Here is a 20,433-nt window from a genome sequence, read left to right on the forward strand (position 1 = left end):
TTATGAAAAATCAGAAAGTCGTGAAACGTACCCGGTGTGTCTGGATTTTTTAATCCCATAGCTCAAAAATTGCACAGCTCCATCGGTCTCTCTCTTTGCCAAGACGGTAGAAAGCTGCTTGTTTAATCTCTCACATTCCCATGTGCGAATAGTTTCCCCTTTCGAGCACAAGGTTACAATTTTGCAGACTTTTACTTCGTGTCAACATCTTTAATGTCTTTGACAATCCATGTTGAGTCCGGCCTTAATCCTTGCCATTTGAGAATTTCCTCGTCATTGCAGCGCTGTTCTCGATTGGCCTTAACAGCGTCCACTTTTTTTTCAGAATTTATACCTCTTTCGCCGTATTCTATCTCTGGTCAGACATATTTTTAATCGTAAAATCCATTGTGTTTATTCTATTTTGAATTTTTATTGTCGAGCCTGCATCTTTTGTTGCAGAAAGCTCGACATAGGGATAGTGATCCGGCGGCGGCGGCGGTGTTAGATTACTTTTTAAAAACTTTATATTTTAGAAGGTAGAAGATCTGGATGCTTCAAACTTTATATATAGATGCCTCATGTTACGAACTTTCCGTCAGCCACATGTCCAATGTCATTGACCTCATTTTCATGGTTCAGTGACTACTTGAAAAAAAGTTAAGATTTTTTGTAATGTTAAATTCTCTCTTATTATTAGTAATAAGATAACTATATTTGGTATGTGCATACCTTGCAAGGTCCTCATGTCCGTCAGACAGTTTTCACTTGACCTCGACCTTATTTCATGGATCGGTGAACAAGGTTTAAGTTTTGGTGTTCAAGTCTATATCTCAGATACTATAAGCAATAGGTCTAGTATATTTCGTGTATGGAAGGACTGTAAGGTGTACATGTCCAACTGGCAGGTGTCATCTGACCTTGACCTCATTTTCATGGTTCAGTGGTTATAGTTAAGTTTTTTGTGTTTTGGTCTGTTTTTCTTATACTATATACAAAAGGTCTACTATATTTGGTGTATGGAATGATTGTAAGGTGTACATATCTAGCTGACAGGTGTCATCTGACCTTGACCTCATTTTCATGGTTCAGTGGTCAAAGTTAAGTTTTTGAATTTTGGTCTATTTTTCTCATACTATATGCAAAATGTTTACTATATTTGGTGTATGGATTGATTATTAGGTGTACATGTCTAGCTGACAGGTGTCATCTGACCCTGACCTCATTTTCATGGTTCAGTGGTCAAAGTTAAGTTTTTGAGTTTTGGTCTATTTTCTAATACTATATGCATTTAGTCAACTATATTTGGTGTATGGAAATTATTTACATACTTATCTATAATAAAATTATGTCAGTCGCGCAGGTTTTATTTGATTGACCTCATATTCACGGTTCATTGCTAAGTGCTATGTGTTTGTGTTTTGGTCGGTTTTTCTTAATTTATAAGCAATAGGTCAACTATATTTGTTGTATTGAAGAATTGTTAGATGTACATGTCTACCTGGCATGGTTCATCTGACCTTGACCTTATTTTCATGGTTAATTGATCAATGTTTCATTTTCTTGGTTTATGTTGAGTTTATGTGACAGTTGTAATAAAGCTTTATATTTAAGACTATCAAAATAATATCAATGATTAGTAAAGAAGGCGAGACATTTCAGCGTGTGCACTCTTGTTTTTTTTGTGTGTGTGTGTGTTTCTTTCTTCCACAAAGAATGTCTTGATTAGGGATCGAATGGTTGCAGCAGTCCACTCCATTATTCAAAATAAGCTATTTCTTAATGTTCAAGCGTATTTTAATATTTAGGTCCTTCGTTACTCCTCTAATATGTGTTGCTGAACATGTTGACTATATACATTTTGTTCCTCTCGTAATAAGCTTTCTAATGAGGTGTAAGGTTTATTTATTATTAAGGGCTAAAGGGTCACAGCATTCCATTACATTATTCAAAATATCTATTTCATTATTCAAAATTGGCTATTTCTTAATTTTCACGCGTATTTTGGCATTTGATCCTCCGTAAACCCTCTAATGGTCATTGCGGCACATATCGTTTATACTCAGTTTATTCCTCTATCAATAAGCTTTAATTTAGTGTATAAATTTTGCCTTGATTAGGGACTGAAGGGTTGCAGCAGTCCATTACATTATTCAAAATAAGTTATTTTACAATGTTCACGCGTATTTCGAAATTTAAGTCCTTTGTTACTCCTGTAAAATTCGTTGCGGAACATATTGACTATATACCTTTTGTTCCTCTCTTGATAAGCTTTCGATTGAGGTATAATATATATCTGTAATTAGGGGCTAAAGGGTCATAGCAGTCCATTCCATTATTCAAAATAACCATTTCATTATTCAAAATATCCATTTCATTATTCAAAATTGGCTATTTCTCGATGTTCACGCGTAGTTCGATATTTAAGTCCTTCGTTACTCCTCTAATATGCGTTGCAGAACATATTGACTATATACATTTTGTTCCTCTATTAATAAGCTTTCGATCTAGTTATAATATATATCTGTAATTAGGGGCTGAAGGGTCCTGTCAGTCCATTCCATTATTCAAAATTTCCATTTCATTATTCAAATTTGGCTATTTCTCAATGCTCACGCGTATTTCGATATTTAAGTCCTTCATTTCTCCTCTTATATGCGTTACGGAACATATTGACTATATACCGTTTGTTCCTTTCTTGATAAGCTTTCGATTGAGGTATTATATATATCTATAATTAGGGGCTGAAGGGTCCTGCCAGTCCATTCCATTATTCAAAATTTCCATATCATTATTCAAAATTGGCTGTTTCTCAATGTTGACGCGTATTTCGATATTTAAGTCATTCGTTTCTCCTCTAATAGGGCGGAACATATTGACTATATACATTTTGTTCCTCTATTAATAAGCTTTCGATCGAGGTATAATATATATTTGTAATTAAGAGCTGAAGGGTCCTGCCAGTCCATTCCATTATTCAAAATTTCCATTTCATTATTCAAAATTGCCGATTTCTCAATGTTCACGCGTATTTCGATATTTAAGTCCTTCGTTACTCCTCTAATATGCGTTGCGGAACATATTGACTTGATACATTTTGTTCCTCTTTTGATAAGCTTTCGATTGAGGTATATTATATATCTGTAATTAGGGGCTGAGGGGTCCTGCCAGTCCCTTCCATTATTCTAAATTGGCTATTTCTCGATGTTCACGCGTAGTTCGATATTTAAGTCCTTCGTTACTTCTCTAATATGCGTTGCAGAACATATTGACTATATACATTCTGTTCCTCTATTAATAAGCTTTCGATCGAGTTATAATATATATCTGTAATTAGGGGTTGAAGGGTCCTGTCAGTCCATTCCATTATTCAAAATTTCCATTTCATTATTCAAATTTGGCTATTTCTCAATGCTCACGCGTATTTCGATATTTAAGTCCTTCATTTCTCCTCTAATATGCGTTACGGAACATATTGACTATATACCGTTGTTCCTTTCTTGATAAGCTTTCGATTGAGGTATAATATATATCTATAATTAGGGGCTGAAGGGTCCTGCCAGTCCATTCCATTATTCAAAATTTCCATTTCATTATTCAAAATTGGCTGTTTCTCAATGTTGACGCGTATTTCGATATTTAAGTCATTCGTTACTCCTCTAATAGGGCGGAACATATTGACTATATACATTTTGTTCCTCTATTAATAAGCTTTCGATCGAGGTATAATATATATCTGTAATTAGGAGCTGAATGGTCCTGCCAGTCCCTTCCATTATTCAAAATTGGCTTTTTATCAATGTTCACGGGTATTTCGATATTTGAGTCCTTCGTTTCTCCTCTAATATGCGTTGCGGAACATATTGACTATATACATTTTGTTCCACTATTAATAAGCTTTCGATCAAGGTATAATATATATCTGTAATTAGGGACTGAAGGGTCCTGCCAGTCCATTCCATTATTCAAAATATCCATTTCATTATTCAAAATTGCCGATTTCTCAATGTTCACGCGTAATTCGATCTTTAAGTCCTTTGTTACTCCTCTAATATGCGTTGCGGAACAAATTGACTATATACCTTTTGTTCCTCTCTTGATAAACTTTCGATTGAGGTACAATATATATCTGTAATTAGGGGCTGAAGGGTCCTGCCAGTCCATTCCATTATTCAAAATATCCATTTCATTATTCAAAATTGACTATTTCTTAATTTTCACACGTAATTAGGCATTTAGGTCTTCTAATATTCGTTGCGGAACATATTGACTATATACATTTTGTTCGTCTTGTAATCAGCTTTCGAATTAGGTATAAGGTTTATCTATAATTAGGGTCTAAAGGGTCGCCACACTCCATTCCATTATTCAAAATATCCATTTCATTATTCAAAATTGACTATTTCTTAATTTTCACGCGTAATTCGGCATTTAGGTCTTCTAATATTCGTTGCGGAACATATTGACTATATACATTTTGTTCGTCTTGTAATCAGCTTTCGAATGAGGTATAAGGTTTATCTATAATTAGGGTCTAAAGGGTCGCCGCACTCCATTCCATTATTCAAAATATCCATTTCATTATTCAAAATTGGCTATTTCTTAATTTTCACACGTATTTCGGCATTTAGGTCTTCAAATATTCGTTGCGGAACATGTTGACTATATACATTTTGTTCGTCTTGTAATCAGCTTTCGAATGAGTATAAGATTTATCTATAATTAGGGTCTAAAGGGTCGCCGCACTCCATTCCATTATTCGAAATATCCATTTCATTATTCAAAATTGGCCATTTCTTAATTTTCATGCGTATTTCGGCATTTAGGTCGTCAAATATTCGTTGCGGAACATATTGACTATATACATTTTGTTCGTCTTGTAATCAGCTTTCGAATGAGGTATAAGGTTTATCTATAATAGGGGCTAAAGGGTCGCCACAGTCTATTCCATTATTCAAAATATCCATTTCATTATTCAAAATTGGCTGTTTCTTAATCTTCACGCGTATTTTGGCATTTAGGTCTTCTAATATTCGTTGCGGAACATATTGACTATATACATTTTGTTCGTCTTGTAATCACCTTTCGAATGAGGTATAAGGTTTATCTATAATTAGGGGCTAAAGGGTCGCCACAGTCCATTCCATTATTCAAAATATCCATTTCATTATTCAAAATTGGCTGTTTCTTAATCTTGACGCGTATTTTGGCAATTAAGTCTTCTAATATTCGTTGCGGAACATGTTGACTATAAGCATGTTGTTCCTCTTGTAATCACCTTTCAAATGAGGTATAAGGTTTATCTATAATTAGGGTCTAAAGGGTCGCCGCACTCCATTCCATTATTCAAAATATCCATTTCATTATTCAAAATTGGCTATTTCTTAATTTTCACGCGTATTTCGGCATTTAGGTCTTCAAATATTCGTTGCGGAACATGTTGACTAGATACATTTTGTTCGTCTTGTAATCAGCTTTCGAATGAGGTATAAGATTTATCTATAATTAGGGGCTAAAGGGTCGCCGCAGTCCATTCCATTATTCGAAATATCCATTTCATTATTCAAAATTGGCCATTTCTTAATTTTCATGCGTATTTCGGCATTTAGGTCTTCAAATATTCGTTGCGGAACATATTGACTATATACATTTTGTTCGTCTTGTAATCAGCTTTCGAATGAGGTATAAGGTTTATCTATAATAGGGGCTAAAGGGTCGCCACAGTCCATTCCATTATTCAAAATATCCATTTCATTATTCAAAATTGGCTGTTTCTTAATCTTCACGCGTATTTTGGCATTTAGGTCTTCTAATATTCGTTGCGGAACATATTGACAATATACATTTTGTTCGTCTTGTAATCACCTTTCGAATGAGGTATAAGGTTTATCTATAATTAGGGGCTAAAGGGTCGCCACAGTCCATTCCATTATTCAAAATATCCATTTCATTATTCAAAATTGGCTGTTTCTTAATCTTGACGCGTATTTTGGCAATTAAGTCTTCTAATATTCGTTGCGGAACATGTTGACTATAAGCATGTTGTTCCTCTTGTAATCACCTTTCGAATGAGGTATAAGGTTTATCTATAATTAGGGTCGAAAGGGTCGCCGCACTCCATTCCATTATTCAAAATATCCATTTCATTATTCAAAATTGACTATTTCTTAATTTTCATGCGTAATTAGGCATTTAGGTCTTCTAATATTCGTTGTGGAACATATTGACTATATACATTTTGTTCGTCTTGTAATCAGCTTTCGCATGAGGGATAAGGTTTATCTATAATTAGGGTCTAAAGGGTCGCCGCACTCCATTCCATTATTCAAAATATCCATTTCATTATTCAAAATTGGCTATTTCTTAATTTTCACGCGTATTTCGGCATTTAGGTCTTCAAATATTCGTTGCGGAACATGTTGACTAGATACATTTTGTTCGTCTTGTAATCAGCTTTCGAATGAGGTATAAGATTTATCTATAATTAGGGGCTAAAGGGTCGCCGCAGTCCATTCCATTATTCGAAATATCCATTTCATTATTCAAAATTGGCCATTTCTTAATTTTCATGCGTATTTCGGCATTTAGGTCTTCAAATATTCGTTGCGGAACATATTGACTATATACATTTTGTTCGTCTTGTAATCAGCTTTCGAATGAGGTATAAGGTTTATCTATAATAGGGGCTAAAGGGTCGCCACAGTCCATTCCATTATTCAAAATATCCATTTCATTATTCAAAATTGGCTGTTTCTTAATCTTCACGCGTATTTTGGCATTTAGGTCTTCTAATATTCGTTGCGGAACATATTGACAATATACATTTTGTTCGTCTTGTAATCACCTTTCGAATGAGGTATAAGGTTTATCTATAATTAGGGGCTAAAGGGTCGCCACAGTCCATTCCATTATTCAAAATATCCATTTCATTATTCAAAATTGGCTGTTTCTTAATCTTGACGCGTATTTTGGCAATTAAGTCTTCTAATATTCGTTGCGGAACATGTTGACTATAAGCATGTTGTTCCTCTTGTAATCACCTTTCGAATGAGGTATAAGGTTTATCTATAATTAGGGTCGAAAGGGTCGCCGCACTCCATTCCATTATTCAAAATATCCATTTCATTATTCAAAATTGACTATTTCTTAATTTTCATGCGTAATTAGGCATTTAGGTCTTCTAATATTCGTTGTGGAACATATTGACTATATACATTTTGTTCGTCTTGTAATCAGCTTTCGCATGAGGGATAAGGTTTATCTATAATTAGGGTCTAAAGGGTCGCCGCACTCCATTCCATTATTCAAAATATCCATTTCATTATTCAAAATTGGCTATTTCTTAATTTTCACGCGTATTTCGGCATTTAGGTCTTCAAATATTCGTTGCGGAACATGTTGACTAGATACATTTTGTTCGTTTTGTAATCAGCTTTCGAATGAGGTATAAGATTTATCTATAATTAGGGTCTAAAGGGTCGCCGCACTCCATTCCATTATTCAAAATATCCATTTCATTATTCAAAATTGGCTATTTCTTAATTTTCACGCGTATTTCGGCATTTAGGTCTTCAAATATTCGTTGCGGAACATGTTGACTAGATACATTTTGTTCGTTTTGTAATCAGCTTTCGAATGAGGTATAAGATTTATCTATAATTAGGGGCTAAAGGGTCGCCGCAGTCCATTCCATTATTCGAAATATCCATTTCATTATTCAAAATTGGCCATTTCTTAATTTTCATGCGTATTTCGGCATTTAGGTCTTCAAATATTCGTTGCGGAACATATTGACTATATACATTTTGTTCGTCTTGTAATCAGCTTTCGAATGAGTATAAGATTTATCTATAATTAGGGTCTAAAGGGTTGCCGCACTCCATTCCATTATTCAAAATATCCATTTCATTATTCAAAATTGGCTATTTCTTAATTTTCACGCGTATTTTGGCAATAAAGTCTTCTAATATTCGTTGCGGAACATGTTGACTATATACATTTTGTTCGTCTTGTAATCAGCTTTCGAATGAGTATAAGATTTATCTATAATTAGGGTCTAAAGGGTCGCCGCAGTCCATTCCATTATTCGAAATATCCATTTCATTATTCAAAATTGGCCATTTCTTAATTTTCATGCGTATGTCGGCATTTAGGTCGTCAAATATTCGTTGCGGAACATATTGACTATATACATTTTGTTCGTCTTGTAATCAGCTTTCGAATGAGGTATAAGGTTTATCTATAATAGGGGCTAAAGGGTCGCCACAGTCCATTCCATTATTCAAAATATCCATTTCATTATTCAAAATTGGCTGTTTCTTAATCTTGACGCGTATTTTGGCAATTAAGTCTTCTAATATTCGTTGCGGAACATTTTGACTATAAGCATGTTGTTCCTCTTGTAATCACCTTTCGAATGAGGTATAAGGTTTATCTATAATTAGGGTCTAAAGGGTCGCCGCACTCCATTCCATTATTCAAAATATCCATTTCATTATTCAAAATTGGCTATTTCTTAATTTTCACGCGTATTTCGGCATTTAGGTCTTCAAATATTCGTTGCGGAACATGTTGACTAGATACATTTTGTTCGTCTTGTAATCAGCTTTCGAATGAGGTATAAGATTTATCTATAATTAGGGGCTAAAGTGTCGCCGCAGTCCATTCCATTATTCGAAATATCCATTTCATTATTCAAAATTGGCCATTTCTTAATTTTCATGCGTATTTCGGCATTTAGGTCTTCAAATATTCGTTGCGGAACATATTGACTATATACATTTTGTTCGTCTTGTAATCAGCTTTCGAATGAGGTATAAGGTTTATCTATAATAGGGGCTAAAGGGTCGCCACAGTCCATTCCATTATTCAAAATATCCATTTCATTATTCAAAATTGGCTGTTTCTTAATCTTCACGCGTATTTTGGCATTTAGGTCTTCTAATATTCGTTGCGGAACATATTGACTATATACATTTTGTTCGTCTTGTAATCAGCTTTCGAATGAGGTATAAGGTTTATCTATAATTAGGGGCTAAAGGGTCGCCACAGTCCATTCCATTATTCAAAATATCCGTTTCATTATTCAAAATTGGCTGTTTCTTAATCTTGACGCGTATTTTGGCAATAAAGTCTTCTAATATTCGTTGCGGAACATGTTGACTATAAGCATGTTGTTCCTCTTGTAATCACCTTTCGAATGAGGTATAAGGTTTATCTATAATTAGGGTCTAAAGGGTCGCCGCACTCCATTCCATTATTCAAAATATCCATTTCATTATTCAAAATTGGCTATTTCTTAATTTTCACGCGTATTTCGGCATTGAGGTCTTCAAATATTCGTTGCGGAACATGTTGACTATATACATTTTGTTCGTCTTGTAATCAGCTTTCGAATGAGGTATAAGATTTATCTATAATTAGGGGCTAAAGGGTCGCCGCAGTCCATTCCATTATTCGAAATATCCATTTCATTATTCAAAATTGGCCATTTCTTAATTTTCATGCGTATTTCGGCATTTAGGTCTTCAAATATTCGTTGCGGAACATATTGACTATATACATTTTGTTCGTCTTGTAATCAGCTTGCGAATGAGGTATAAGGTTTATCTGTAATAGGGGCTAAAGGGTCGCCACAGTCCATTCCATTATTCAAAATATCCATTTCATTATTCAAAATTGGCTGTTTCTTAATCTTCACGCGTATTTTGGCATTTAGGTCTTCTAATATTCGTTGCGGAACATATTGACTATATACATTTTGTTCGTCTTGTAATCAGCTTTCGAATGAGGTATAAGGTTTATCTATAATTAGGGTCTAAAGGGTCGCCACAGTCCATTCCATTATTCAAAATATCCATTTCATTATTCAAAATTGACTATTTCTTAATTTTCACGCCTAATCAGGCATTTAGGTCTTCTAATATTCGTTGCGGAACATATTGACTATATACATTTTGTTCGTCTTGTAATCAGCTTTCGAATGAGGTATAAGATTTATCTATAATTAGGGGCTAAAGGGTCGCCGCAGTCCATTCCATTATTCGAAATATCCATTTCATTATTCAAAATTGGCCATTTCTTAATTTTCATGCGTATTTCGGCATTTAGGTCTTCAAATATTCGTTGCGGAACATATTGACTATATACATTTTGTTCGTCTTGTAATCAGCTTTCGAATGAGGTATAAGGTTTATCTATAATAGGGGCTAAAGGGTCGCCACAGTCCATTCCATTATTCAAAATATCCATTTAATTATTCAAAATTGGCTGTTTCTTAATCTTCACGCGTATTTTGGCATTTAGGTCTTCTAATATTCGTTGCGGAACATATTGACAATATACATTTTGTTCGTCTTGTAATCACCTTTCGAATGAGGTATAAGGTTTATCTATAATTAGGGGCTAAAGGGTCGCCACAGTCCATTCCATTATTCAAAATATCCATTTCATTATTCAAAATTGGCTGTTTCTTAATCTTGACGCGTATTTTGGCAATTAAGTCTTCTAATATTCGTTGCGGAACATGTTGACTATAAGCATGTTGTTCCTCTTGTAATCACCTTTCGAATGAGGTATAAGGTTTATCTATAATTAGGGTCGAAAGGGTCGCCGCACTCCATTCCATTATTCAAAATATCCATTTCATTATTCAAAATTGACTATTTCTTAATTTTCATGCGTAATTAGGCATTTAGGTCTTCTAATATTCGTTGTGGAACATATTGACTATATACATTTTGTTCGTCTTGTAATCAGCTTTCGCATGAGGGATAAGGTTTATCTATAATTAGGGTCTAAAGGGTCGCCGCACTCCATTCCATTATTCAAAATATCCATTTCATTATTCAAAATTGGCTATTTCTTAATTTTCACGCGTATTTCGGCATTTAGGTCTTCAAATATTCGTTGCGGAACATGTTGACTAGATACATTTTGTTCGTTTTGTAATCAGCTTTCGAATGAGGTATAAGATTTATCTATAATTAGGGTCTAAAGGGTCGCCGCACTCCATTCCATTATTCAAAATATCCATTTCATTATTCAAAATTGGCTATTTCTTAATTTTCACGCGTATTTCGGCATTTAGGTCTTCAAATATTCGTTGCGGAACATGTTGACTAGATACATTTTGTTCGTCTTGTAATCAGCTTTCGAATGAGGTATAAGATTTATCTATAATTAGGGGCTAAAGGGTCGCCGCAGTCCATTCCATTATTCGAAATATCCATTTCATTATTCAAAATTGGCCATTTCTTAATTTTCATGCGTATTTCGGCATTTAGGTCTTCAAATATTCGTTGCGGAACATATTGACTATATACATTTTGTTCGTCTTGTAATCAGCTTTCGAATGAGTATAAGATTTATCTATAATTAGGGTCTAAAGGGTAGCCGCACTCCATTCCATTATTCAAAATATCCATTTCATTATTCAAAATTGGCTATTTCTTAATTTTCACGCGTATTTCGGCATTTAGGTCTTCAAATATTCGTTGCGGAACATGTTGACTATATACATTTTGTTCGTCTTGTAATCAGCTTTCGAATGAGTATAAGATTTATCTATAATTAGGGTCTAAAGGGTCGCCGCAGTCCATTCCATTATTCGAAATATCCATTTCATTATTCAAAATTGGCCATTTCTTAATTTTCATGCGTATGTCGGCATTTAGGTCGTCAAATATTCGTTGCGGAACATATTGACTATATACATTTTGTTCGTCTTGTAATCAGCTTTCGAATGAGGTATAAGGTTTATCTATAATAGGGGCTAAAGGGTCGCCACAGTCCATTCCATTATTCAAAATATCCATTTCATTATTCAAAATTGGCTGTTTCTTAATCTTCACGCGTATTTTGGCATTTAGGTCTTCTAATATTCGTTGCGGAACATATTGACAATATACATTTTGTTCGTCTTGTAATCAGCTTTCGAATGAGGTATAAGGTTTATCTATAATTAGGGGCTAAAGGGTCGCCACAGTCCATTCCATTATTCAAAATATCCATTTCATTATTCAAAATTGGCTGTTTCTTAATCTTGACGCGTATTTTGGCAATTAAGTCTTCTAATATTCGTTGCGGAACATTTTGACTATAAGCATGTTGTTCCTCTTGTAATCAGCTTTCGAATGAGGTATAAGGTTTATCTATAATTAGGGTCTAAAGGGTCGCCGCACTCCATTCCATTATTCAAAATATCCATTTCATTATTCAAAATTGGCTATTTCTTAATTTTCACGCGTATTTCGGCATTTAGGTCTTCAAATATTCGTTGCGGAACATGTTGACTAGATACATTTTGTTCGTCTTGTAATCAGCTTTCGAATGAGGTATAAGATTTATCTATAATTAGGGGCTAAAGTGTCGCCGCAGTCCATTCCATTATTCGAAATATCCATTTCATTATTCAAAATTGGCCATTTCTTAATTTTCATGCGTATTTCGGCATTTAGGTCTTCAAATATTCGTTGCGGAACATATTGACTATATACATTTTGTTCGTCTTGTAATCAGCTTTCGAATGAGGTATAAGGTTTATCTATAATAGGGGCTAAAGGGTCGCCACAGTCCATTCCATTATTCAAAATATCCATTTCATTATTCAAAATTGGCTGTTTCTTAATCTTCACGCGTATTTTGGCATTTAGGTCTTCTAATATTCGTTGCGGAACATATTGACTATATACATTTTGTTCGTCTTGTAATCAGCTTTCGAATGAGGTATAAGGTTTATCTATAATTAGGGGCTAAAGGGTCGCCACAGTCCATTCCATTATTCAAAATATCCGTTTCATTATTCAAAATTGGCTGTTTCTTAATCTTGACGCGTATTTTGGCAATAAAGTCTTCTAATATTCGTTGCGGAACATGTTGACTATAAGCATGTTGTTCCTCTTGTAATCACCTTTCGAATGAGGTATAAGGTTTATCTATAATTAGGGTCTAAAGGGTCGCCGCACTCCATTCCATTATTCAAAATATCCATTTCATTATTCAAAATTGGCTATTTCTTAATTTTCACGCGTATTTCGGCATTGAGGTCTTCAAATATTCGTTGCGGAACATGTTGACTATATACATTTTGTTCGTCTTGTAATCAGCTTTCGAATGAGGTATAAGATTTATCTATAATTAGGGGCTAAAGGGTCGCCGCAGTCCATTCCATTATTCGAAATATCCATTTCATTATTCAAAATTGGCCATTTCTTAATTTTCATGCGTATTTCGGCATTTAGGTCTTCAAATATTCGTTGCGGAACATATTGACTATATACATTTTGTTCGTCTTGTAATCAGCTTGCGAATGAGGTATAAGGTTTATCTGTAATAGGGGCTAAAGGGTCGCCACAGTCCATTCCATTATTCAAAATATCCATTTCATTATTCAAAATTGGCTGTTTCTTAATCTTCACGCGTATTTTGGCATTTAGGTCTTCTAATATTCGTTGCGGAACATATTGACTATATACATTTTGTTCGTCTTGTAATCAGCTTTCGAATGAGGTATAAGGTTTATCTATAATTAGGGTCTAAAGGGTCGCCACAGTCCATTCCATTATTCAAAATATCCATTTCATTATTCAAAATTGACTATTTCTTAATTTTCACGCCTAATCAGGCATTTAGGTCTTCTAATATTCGTTGCGGAACATATTGACTAGATACATTTTGTTCGTCTTGTAATCAGCTTTCGAATGAGGTATAAGGTTTATTTATAATTAGGGGCTAAAGGGTCGCCACAGTCCATTCCATTATTCAAAATATCCATTTCATTATTCAAAATTGGCTGTTTCTTAATCTTGACGCGTATTTTGGCAATTAAGTCTTCTAATATTCGTTGCGGAACATGTTGACTATAAGCATGTTGTTCCTCTTGTAATCACTTTTCGAATGAGGTATAAGGTTTATCTATAATTAGGGTCTAAAGGGTCGCCGCACTCCATTCCATTATTCAAAATATCCATTTCATTATTCAAAATTGGCTATTTCTTAATTTTCACGCGTATTTTGGCATTTAGGTCTTCTAATATTCGTTGCGGAACATATTGACTATATACATTTTGTTCGTCTTGTAATCAGCTTTCGAATGAGGTAAAAGGTTTATCTATAATAGGGGCTAAAGGGTCGCCACAGTCCATTCCATTATTCAAAATATCCATTTCATTATTCAAAATTGGCTGTTTCTTAATCTTCACGCGTATTTTGGCATTTAGGTCTTCTAATATTCGTTGCGGAACATATTGACTATAGACATTTTGTTCGTCTTGTAATCAGCTTTCGAATGAGGTATAAGGTTTATCTATAATTAGGGTCTAAAGGGTCGCCACAGTCCATTCCATTATTCAAAATATCCAATTCATTATTCAAAATTGACTATTTCTTAATTTTCACGCGTAATCAGGCATTTAGGTCTTCTAATATTCGTTGCGGAACATATTGACTATATACATTTTGTTCGTCTTGTAATCAGCTTTCGAATGAGGTATAAGGTTTATCTATAATTAGGGTCTAAAGGGTCGCCACAGTCCATTCCATTATTCAAAATATCCATTTCATTATTCAAAATTGACTATTTCTTAATTTTCATGCGTATTTCGGCATTTAGGTCTTCTAATATTCGTTGCGGAACATATTGACTATATACATTTTGTTCGTCTTGTAATCAGCTTTCGAATGAGGTATAAGGTTTATCTATAATAGGGGCTAAAGGGTCGCCACAGTCCATTCCATTATTCAAAATATCCATTTCATTATTCAAAATTGGCTGTTTCTGAATCTTCACGCGTATTTTGGCATTTAGGTCTTCTAATATTCGTTGCGGAACATATTGACTATATACATTTTGTTCGTCTTGTAATCACCTTTCGAATGAGGTATAAGGTTTATCTATAATTAGGGGCTAAAGGGTCGCCACAGTCCATTCCATTATTCAAAATATCCATTTCATTATTCAAAATTGACTATTTCTTAATTTTCACGCGTAATTAGGCATTTAGGTCTTCTAATATTCGTTGCGGAACATATTGACTATATACATTTTGTTCGTCTTGTAATCAGCTTTCGAATGAGGTATAAGGTTTATCTATAATTGGGGTCTAAAGGGTCGCCGCACTCCATTCCATTATTCAAAATATCCATTTCATTATTCAAAATTGACTATTTCTTAATTTTCACGCGTAATTAGGCATTTAGGTCTTCTAATATTCGTTGCGGAACATATTGACTATATACATTTTGTTCGTCTTGTAATCAGCTTTCGAATGAGGTATAAGGTTTATCTATAATAGGGGCTAAAGGGTCGCCACAGTCCATTCCATTATTCAAAATATCCATTTCATTATTCAAAATTGGCTATTTCTTAATTTTCATGCGTATTTCGGCATTTAGGTCTTCAAATATTCGTTGCGGAACATATTGACTATATACATTTTGTTCGTCTTGTAATCAGCTTTCGAATGAGGTATAAGGTTTATCTATAATTGGGGGCTAAAGGGTCGCCGCACTCCATTCCATTATTCAAAATATCCATTTCATTATTCAAAATTGGCTATTTCTTGATTTTCACGCGTATTTCGGCATTTAGGACTTCTAATATTCGTTGCGGAACCTTTAATAGCTGACTATGCGGTATGGGCTTTGCTTATTGTTGAAGGCTGTACGGTGAGCTATAGTTGTTAATGTCTGTGTCATTGTGGTCTTTCTGGATAGTTGTCTCATTGGCAATCATACCACATCTTCTTTTTTAAATTTCCTCATTTTTATGCATTTTGTGGCATTTAGGTCCTCCGTAAACCCTCTTATGGTCATTTCGAATCAAAATATAGCTATTGTGTCACAGTCAATTTTTTTCTATATTTTTTTCACTATTCACCGCTTCAATTTGAATAATGAAACATAAACCATTTCATTATTCATTATTCATTTTTCAATAGTGAATAGTGAATAGTGAACTATTTCATTATTCATTATTGAATAATGAATAATGAACTATGAATAATGGACGTACTTCAGCGCGGTGTGAACTGAATAGTCTGACCTTAATAATAAGTTTGTAAACGTCGGTACTCATCCTGAAGGTGGGTTTTTTTCGAAACTTGGCCACAATTTTATCTGTTAAACTATGTTATTTCAATTACACATAAAATGTTTGGTTCATATTGTCTAAAGTTTGTAAACTTATGTACAGATAAAAACTATATCTTATTTGATGCATCATTTTTTAAGTATTCTACATATTTCTTAAAATTGAGAATGGAAATGGGGAATGTGTCAAAGAGACAAAAACCCGACCAAAGAGTAAAAAACAGCCGAAGGCCAGCAATGGGTTTTAGCATGGTACAATCTATTTTCGAAATCAATGTTTTCGGGCACTCACATAACCCGGGAACTTTCAATATAAAGAATTGCCTTTGTGTTAACAAACCGATATAGAGGTGATAAATTATGTCTGTTGATTTTAGAAAATATAAGGAAAATATTTTACCAAATCCATTTTAAGAACAGTGGTCTTTTTTTTGTACATGCACTAACGATACATTTGCAATACATGTTCACATCAAAATAATGTTCGTTTGAACTTGCTTATTTACTTTCTATGTCTGCATATAATTGGCCGATATATATATATATATCGCTTATCTATAAAGAGAACCTGCGTGTTTATGACGTATGCAGACAATTGAAAGCCAACTGCGGATATTATGAGGTATTTGTTTTCGTATCCTTGATGATAAATGCAACATACGTAATAAACGTAACATACAGAATTTGGTTAAAATAAACCATTTAGTAGCACGAGTACAACCCTTTTACAAACTAGAGGCTCTAAAGACCCTGTGTCGCTCACCTTGGTCTATGTGAATATTGAACAAAGTAAGCAGATTGATTCATGACAAAAATTTGTTTTGGTGATGGTGATGTGTTTGTACATCTTATTTTACTAAATAGTCTTGCTGCTTACAATTATCTGTATCTATAATGAACTTGGCCCAGTAGTTTCAGTGGAAACTGTTAATTAAAATTTACAAATATGAAAATTGTTAAAAATTGACTATACAGGACAATAACTCCTTAGGGGGTCAATTGACCATTTCGGTCATGTTGACTTATTTGTAAATCTTACTTTGCTGAACATTATTGCTGTTTGCAGTTTATCTCTATCTATAATAATAATCAAGACAATAACCAAAAACAGCAAAATTTACGTAAAATTACCGATTCAGGGGCAGCAACCCAACAACGGGTTTTCCGATTCATCTGAAAATTTCAGGGCAGATAGATCTTTACCTGATAAACAATTTTACCCCATGTCAGATTTTTGTAAAAGTTAACGACGACGGACGCAAAGTGATGGGAAAAGCTCACTTGGCCCTTCGAGCAAGGTGAGCTAAAACAGCAAATTAGAATTTAGAATTCAGACCACCGCATCCAGTTTTTGCCTGAACTAACAAAACCCGAAACGAGGTATTGTATGATTTGTACATTATAGTTTTTTCTGAGAATGAAGACATTGAAAACTTATTTCTAAGATCACTTTTAACCTGATTTGTTTTCATTGTAGGTTTGCTTTATGTCTCTGCTGCAACGCACAAACATGTTGAAGAATGCATTCCAGGACAAAGAAAACAGAATAAACGACAGTGTTAAGGAGAAGATTTTACAGGAATTTCGTAACGAGGATCATTGGTTCGATCCTACCACAGAAACATACCTTATTATATTTTATTGTGCAGTTATTTTCATTGGAACCTTTAGCAATGTTGTCATTTGCTTCATCGTTTGGAAAAATAACAACTTGCGTAAACCTCGAAACATCTTTATAGTGAATATAGCAGTATGCGATATTATCATGTGTACCTTTTGTATGCCTTTCTCTCTTGTAAAATTGACCATGAAAAACTGGCATCTTGGATTGTTTTTGTGTAAGGTTGTACCATCTCTTCAAAATATCGATATTTTCGTCTCTACTTTCACTATTGTTGCGATTGCACTCGACCGTTACTGGGCAATAGTGCATGCGTCGAGAAATATCCATATGAGAACCGTATTATATATGCTGTTATTTATTTGGGCATTGGCACTGTTCTGTTGTATTCCGATGATTCTGTTCCACGAAGTTCACATCGTGTATGGCGAAACCGTAAATCAAGAGGATTTCCAAATATGTATGGAAGTATGGCCGTCTGATAACTTGAAAATTGTATATACACTGTTTGTCACGGTTGTTCAATACTTGATGCCTTTGTTAATTGTATCTATCATTCATTCAAAAATCTGTTGTGTTTTGCGCATGCGGGTCACAAAAGATCCAATAACAGACAACGAGATGCAGCGTGCGCTTCGCGATGTGAAACGTCACCGGCGTAATATGCTTCTGCTTACTGCTATAGCGATTACATTCGGAATAACTTGGCTGCCATGGACTGTTTTAAACATAACAGCTGATATAAACGTTGAGATGTTCTTGCATAAAAAGTTTCTTTTGATTTATGCAATCTGCCTTTTAATAGCCATGTCGTCTGCGTGTGCTAATCCGGTGCTTTACGGATGGTTCAACCTGAATTTTAGAGATGCCTTCACAAACTCGTTAATTTTTTGGAGAAAAGATTCGACAGATTCACAAGAAATGGTTACATTCAACAAGACTTCGAATGAAAGAAAATCGTAACATTTATCCAAATGGAGATGGTTTTGTCCTTCCATAGAGTTTATTTATTTTTTTAATCAAATATTTCTCATAAACTGCGTGTAATCAAATACTCTTTGTTAGATAATAATGTTATTTAATGTATTACTACCTTAATAAAAACTTATGTATAATTCCATATTCAATAAAAGTAATTTGATTTTCAATGAATTACAATGCCCGCTGTTTGATTTTAATATTCCAGCACAGGCAATAATTTGTAATCAGCGAGAAGCAAAGGCGAAAACCTATCCTGTAAAGGGCAAGTCGAAGAAAATAACGATGACCTTCAAGTGTTTATTACTTGACATGCTTAGCGATCTCATAAAGGTAGTAAGAAGTGTCCAATATATACAATTTCGATATTGGAAAATAAGATTTAAGATAAAAACAAATTACAAATATAAAAAAAAAGCTACACAAAGGCTAAAAAGATCTTAAAATATACAGAGGGAGTGAATCCAGGTGCTCCGGGAGGGTAAGAAATTCCTGCTCTATTAGTGGCACCCGTTGTGTTGCACATTGCCAGTGTAATGATTCACCTATAAGTTGCTTTGGTGATAATCGAGGAAACGATGTGCCAATTGAAATCCTGGTATTGCATTCGTACACACATTGAAGAGCTGGATTTTATTTTGCCCTTTCACACCTTTTGTTTAATATATTCCGTGTAGGCACCAACCTTCTATCAAGAAAACCATGATAGGAACTTAAAATCACTTGAATATCCAATCAAATTGAACATAAATAATTCGTGTGCAGTCGCTGTTACTTAGAATGGTAAAACATTGAAATAGAATGGTCACGATTGGAAAATTGAAATCCACTTTATTGTAAAGTTAAGTATGGGGATAAAGTTTTTAGCTAAATATATAACCAGGTTTAATTCGTCCTTTTCTAGATAAGGAAATGGGTTGTACCAAGTTTTCTATTCATTATGTGTGTTTGAGCTTTTGATTTTGCCATGTAATATAGAACTTTCCATTTTGAATTTTCTATCGGGTTCGATACTTTTGCTATTTTACTTTTTAATGTAAAAAATAAGATGTGGTATGATTGCCAATGAGACAACTATCCACAAGAGACCAAACTTACACAGAAATTTACAACTTTAGGTCACCGTACGGCTTTCAACAATTAACGAATCCCATACCGCATAGTCAGCTATAAAAGGCCCCGAAATAACAATGTAAAACAATTTAAACGAGAAAACTAACGGCCAATTTTTATAAAAAAAAAATGAACAAAAAAACAAATATGTAGCACAAAAACAAACGACAACCACTGAATTACAGGCTCCTGACTTGGGACAGGCACATACATACCTAATGTGGTGGGGTTAAACATGTTAGCGGGATTCTCCCCCCCCCCCCCCACTAACCTGGGACAGTGGTATAACATTACAACATAAGAACGAACTATAAAAATCAGTTGAAAATGGCTTAACTTGTCAGATACAAGTGAACGTGGTCGGGTACTTGTACATCCAAACAACGAAAAGACACTAGGAACAGATCTGAGAGTACTCAAAGTTAACTGACAGCTAGTTCAAAGCCACTAACAAATAATAAAATAAATCATGCATCTAAGACTAAATTATCAATCCGTACACATCCAATATCCAATGGATTTAGTGTAAAGACGTCATAAACAGTCAGAGAAAATCACGACCTTGTGCAATGCCAAGATAGAGATTGTAGCTCCATGAATGTGTATGTGCATATAACATACTATAAACCCCTAACGGGGAGGATTGTGCCTGA

At 34.3% G+C, this 20,433-nt stretch overlaps 1 protein-coding gene across 1 annotated transcript in view; it reads left to right on the forward strand.

Annotated features, from left to right (window-relative positions):
• Positions 1–18,820, forward strand: part of LOC143070884 (neuropeptide F receptor-like) — a 43,309-nt gene extending 24,489 nt beyond the window's left edge. Inside the window, exon 2 of the mRNA XM_076244994.1 lies at positions 17,546–18,820. Within this exon, the coding sequence (XP_076101109.1) occupies positions 17,555–18,652 (1,098 nt within the window). The 5' untranslated portion in view covers positions 17,546–17,554 and the 3' untranslated portion in view covers positions 18,653–18,820. The remainder of the gene's footprint in view (positions 1–17,545) is intronic.
• Positions 18,821–20,433: the final 1,613 nt, after the last annotated feature.

The sequence above is a fragment of the Mytilus galloprovincialis genome, chromosome 4, assembly GCF_965363235.1.
Source record: "Mytilus galloprovincialis chromosome 4, xbMytGall1.hap1.1, whole genome shotgun sequence".
NCBI classification, from domain to species: Eukaryota; Metazoa; Mollusca; class Bivalvia; order Mytilida; family Mytilidae; genus Mytilus; species Mytilus galloprovincialis.